Source organism: Elephantulus edwardii, unplaced genomic scaffold, assembly GCF_000299155.1.
Source record: "Elephantulus edwardii isolate Elephantulus edwardi_28Jun2011 unplaced genomic scaffold, EleEdw1.0 scaffold00020, whole genome shotgun sequence".
Taxonomy (NCBI): domain Eukaryota; kingdom Metazoa; phylum Chordata; class Mammalia; order Macroscelidea; family Macroscelididae; genus Elephantulus; species Elephantulus edwardii.
In genome coordinates this window covers 4,221,751-4,226,875 of record NW_006399770.1, presented here as the reverse complement: position 1 = coordinate 4,226,875, position 5,125 = coordinate 4,221,751, and the positions used below count along the sequence as shown (strand labels likewise).

Below are 5,125 nucleotides of genomic sequence, written 5' to 3'. Positions count from 1 at the left end.
AATAAACTGTTATCAATTTCTCTTAGCATAGTTTGATATGATATTCCAAATATAAAAAAGTGATTCAAAATTCACAAAGATAAACTAGTACCTAGGAAACAGCTAATTCATCCATGTGCATAATTTTATAGCATATTTTTAAACATAAAATCCCAGTCAAAGACAGTGGTCGCACGCTGCATCCTCGCTGCTTTACGTCACGTAGAGCGTTCCTATGGCTCATATGGTGGTGGAGCATCAAACTACCACACTGCTAATGAATGGGCTCCAATACACACGGATACATGGATCTGTTCAATTCTCTTAAAAATCCAGACACTTTCATGAGATCTTAAGCTTGGCATGTAAGAACTTTGCATTTTAGTATCTCCAAGTCAGCTAGACTGTACCTATTCTTTTTACACCACCACAACCAACCTGATAACAATACTGAGATCAAGAGTCAAGAGGGCACATTTATTATGAGGGGAAAAAAAATCCAAATGGCTTTCCTGGAGTTAAGTGTACTCCAAAGTATAAAGAATGAAGCCACAACAACAGCTAAGGAAATTTGCCACTGTGTAATATGTGCAGCTATGAAATGATGTTACACTTTTTAATACTACATTGTTATCATTTGGCTCCCATTATCATGGGGAACAAGAACATGATACAGGCAAGATGATCTTAGAACAGGACAAATGATGACCCCAGTTTTAAATTGGGTTCTTCATTGAAGGAAAAGATAGAATCTGTAAAAGTCAAATTAGCTGACTGCAAAATGGTTTACATCCCAGGATGAATCAGGTTACACTGATTTAAGCCCAATTTAATTTAGGCAGGTTTTAAACCACAAGAATAAGGGCATTCTTAGTACATATTAATAATTAAACCAACATATACACAATTAACAATATCCTATATAATATTAAGTGTTTTAACAACTTTACCAATTACTCTTTGTTAATCTGTCGCTTTGTTTTTTTTTCTTAAAGAAAAAAAAGAAACAAGCTCAACTTTATTTTACAACGTACTCTGTATTCCTAAGTGTATTCTATCATAATTTCATAGAAGTAGATATAATTGTCCAGATTCTAAGAGCCAAATTCAACTGTATCTTCTGTTATCTTTTTGAATTCATAATTGCCTCTGCCGTCCATATGCAGGTAGTACTATAGGAAAGAAGAGGGGAGAAAAGTCAACAATAAAAAATTTGTTTTCTTTTAGAAATTTATGAAGAGGTTGGGACATAAGAACATAATTGGAAATGATTCTTTAAGTCACCAAAATATCCAACAACTTAGATCCCAATGCATAGAATTCTCCCAGGTAACACTAAATGAAGAGTCCTGCTCTTTTTAAGGAATAAAATCTAACAAGTAACCCACAGATTAGAATGCTTCCAGCAGGATGAATTTTGCCAAGTACTAGACTGTTTTCCTGAGAAATGGATAAACCATTGTATGCCATAAAGTAAATAACTTGTTTTGTAAAGTCATGGTTTGAATTCATTACATTTAAAGCCACATTTACCTAAATTCACATAAATAAAAAGCATAAACTTCTACTGAACCACTCATGTAAGAAATACAAACCTCATGATGTTTCCAAAGAGATTTTCTATGTGATACCGTGAAGAGGGTGATGCCAACCTGAAAGCGAAGAAACTGATGTTTAGAATCCTAACAGAAATCACAAGTCAAGCTCGCCTATTTTATGCTATTAAGATAACTATCTTCAGTGGATAGAGATAAACATCAGTAATGACAACAGATGTCAAACATTTAAGTTAACGTAAAGTACCATGAGTTCTTCAGTCACTTAACACAAGCTAATAGGTACAGGCATTAAAAGTATTATATTGTTTGGAGCAAGTAAAACATATTGTAGAACATTTTCTATCTTACTGTAAACTGTGAAAAAAGAAAGATAATTTAAAAAAATACAAAAAGTTAAAATCAAGAGTTAATTTAGAATAGTGCTGCGTATAGGAAATTTGGTTTTCTTTAAACATAGGGCCACATCCCTTACTGAAAACTTTTGTCTTGGAATTCTTATTTTAGAAATAACAGTATCAGTACTGTCCGATGGCTCCAGAATCAAACACATGACTTTTTCTACAGCAACATGCATGGACATTCAAAAAAATAAGATAAAGAGTTTAAAAATATTTCTTTGTTTCAGGCCATATTTGCCACCAAGTAAGATTGTTAAAAAATCATGAAAAAAAAAATCTTTTCAGCTTTAAGAGCTTTCTGCATTTCAGATTGTAAATACCAATCTATGGATCAGTTCTTTAGATTTTCAAATTAACTACTAGGTAGAACTGTAGTTGCTCTGAACCAGTGGTTTATTTTGCTCTTCCAGGTATATTTGGCAACGTGTAGGAACCTTTTTGGTTGTCACTACTGCCATCTAACAAATAGAGATCAGTTATAATAAGGTGCAAGGAGGTTGACTTTGACTCATTGTCACCCTACGAACAATAGATCAGAACCATGCCCTATCCTGTGCTAGCCTCACTATCTCTGACATGCCTGAGCCTATTTTTACAGCCACTGTATCAATTCATCTTGTTGAGAATCTTCCTCTCTTTTGCCAATCAATCCTCTATCTTTCCCAGCATGATATCCTTTTCCAAGGACTGGTACCTCCTGACAATGCCCACATGTAGGTGAGACAAAATATCACCATCTTTGTCTCTAAGGAGCACCTTGGTTGCATTTCCTCCAAGACAAACTTGTCTGTTCTTTTGGCAGTCTGTGAGATATTCAGTACTCTTGTTCAACATCACAACCCAAAGGCATCAATTGTTCTGTCACCATCATTATGTAATGTCTAACTTTCAGATGTATAGGAAGTAATTGAAAAGATCACACCTTAGTCTTTAATCTGACAATGTTGCTCTCTTTAGCACTCTGTACAGGTCCTTGTGAGCAGATTTCCCCCGTGCAACACATCTTTTGATTTCTTGACTATTGGTACCAACAAGTGTTGATTACTCATAAAAGTAAAATGAAATCCTTAACAATCTTATCTCCATTTATCATGATATTGGCTATTGGACCTGAGATGAGGATTTTTGTTTTCTTGATGCTGAGATATAATCCATACTGAATGCTATAATCTTTGCTCTCCAGCTGATGCAAGTAATCTTCACTTTCAACAAGCAAAGCTGATTCATCTGCATACAACAGGCTGATGAGTCTTTCTTCAATGCCACATTCCTCTTCATATTGTTCAGCTTTATAAGTTATTTGCTCAGCATACAGACTGAATAGGTATGGAGAAAGGTTAGAACCCTAATGCACACCTTTTCTGATTATAAATCATGCAGGTTGTGCCTTGTACTATAAAAGCTGGTCTACGTAGTACAGGTTTCCAAGATAAGTAATTGTTCTGGGATTCCCATTCTTCTAAGTGTTAGCCACAATTTGCTGCCATCCACACAGTCAAATGCCTTTCTGTAGTCAATGAAACACAAGTAAATATCTTTCTGGTATTCTTTACTTTCAGCCAAGATCCATCAGGTATCAGCAGTAAAAACCTTTGTGCTATGGCTTCTTCTGAATTAAGTTTTAATTTTTGACAGTTTCTTTTCAATGTACTGATGCAGCGATATCGAAATAATATTCAAAAAGATTTTACTTGCATGTGCTATTGTTCTACAATTTCCACATTCTGCTGGGTCACCTTTTTTGGGAAAGGGAACAAAAATGGATCTCTCTCCATCAACTGTCCTCCAAATTTCTTGGTGTAGTCTAGTGAGCATGTCCAATGTTGCACCTGTTTGCTAAAACATGCCAAATTATTATTTAATCAACTGAGGAATTATTTTCTTGCCAGTGCTTTTAATGCAACTTGAACTTCTTCTTTCATTACCATTGGTTCTTGAACATGAGATATTTCCTGAAATGAGCCTGTATCAACAGTTCTTTTTGGTGCAGTGTCTCTGTGTATTCCTTTTGATGCTTCTGATTGCTTTTGATGCTTTTTGCATCATTCAAGATTTGGCCCACAGAATCCATCAGTATCACAATTCAAGGGCTGAATTTGTTTTCAGTTCTTTCAGCTTCAGAAATGCTGAGCATGTTCTTCCCTTTTAATTTTCTAACTCCAACTCTTTGTACTTGCTGTTCTAATACCACTGTGTACAGAACAACTCCCTTAAGAAAGAACAATCCAGCCCCAAATGTGCAAGTGCCAGAATGGAAAAGTCCTGCTCTAGTTCACTGCTCTCAAACGGCTCTCTACAGAATAACACACACATACCAGAGGATTAAAAATAATTTCTCAATTTTATTTTTATTTTGATGGTTGTGGTTGTTGATGTGTGCTGTGACATTGGAACTGACCCATAGCTTCCCTCCAGCAGGTTTTGAGAGGCAGTAAATTGCCCAGGTAGGAGACTGCCCACGATGATAAGATGGCTCATCTCTCTCCCACAGGGCAGCTGGTGGATTCCAACAGTCGGCCTTTCAGTTACACAGAGACAGGGGTCTCTTTAATCGTGTAAATTTGAAATTATGTTTTGGCTGTATTTAATTTGTATATTGGGCTTATATTTACCAGTGAGTTCTTAGCTTAAGGAATGTATACCTCTTTATGTTTATATGTTTAAAATGCTAGTATAGTAATGGAATTTAAACTGTCATGTTTAATTATGATTGCCAATTTTACTAATCAATTCGCCTAGGCTACAGTGTCAAACTGGTCAAACGTTAAGTCTAGATTTTGTTGTGAAAGTAATCTTGTAGATATGATTAACTGTTGTTGTTGCTGTTATGTGCCATCGAGTCGTTTGCAACTTATAGTGACCCTATGTAAAACAGCCCTAAATCCTGCTCTATCCTGTGCCAATTGCACTGCCTCTGACACACCCATCCCGATTACCCCAGCCACTGAATCAACCCATCCCATAGAGGGTCTTCCCCTCTTGCACCGTCCCTCCACCCTCCCAAGTATGATGTCCCTCTCCAAGGACCTGTCCCTCCTTGCAACATGCCCAAAGTATGTCAGACAAAGCCTCAGAATCCGTGCCTCCAAGGAGAAGCCTGGTTTAACCCTCTCCAGGATGAATCTGTTTGTTTTCTTGGCAGTCCATGGTACATTCAATACTCTTCTCCAGCACCAAAGCTCAAAGGCT

At 36.5% G+C, this 5,125-nt stretch overlaps 1 protein-coding gene across 4 annotated transcripts in view; it reads right to left on the bottom strand.

The window, feature by feature from the left end:
- Window positions 1-367: 367 nt before the first annotated feature.
- ABCD3 (ATP-binding cassette, sub-family D (ALD), member 3) overlaps window positions 368-5,125 on the bottom strand; it is a 120,762-nt gene continuing 116,004 nt past the window's right edge. For 2 of the 4 annotated variants that reach the window (XM_006882418.1, XM_006882421.1), the window contains 2 exons: window positions 1,575-1,631; window positions 368-1,151 (listed from right to left, as the gene is read on the bottom strand). In XM_006882418.1, coding sequence (XP_006882480.1) covers window positions 1,074-1,151; window positions 1,575-1,631 — 135 coding nt within the window. In that variant the 3' untranslated portion in view covers window positions 368-1,073. The remainder of the gene's footprint in view (window positions 1,152-1,574; window positions 1,632-5,125) is intronic. The other 2 variants (XM_006882420.1, XM_006882419.1) reach the window with 2 other exon arrangements.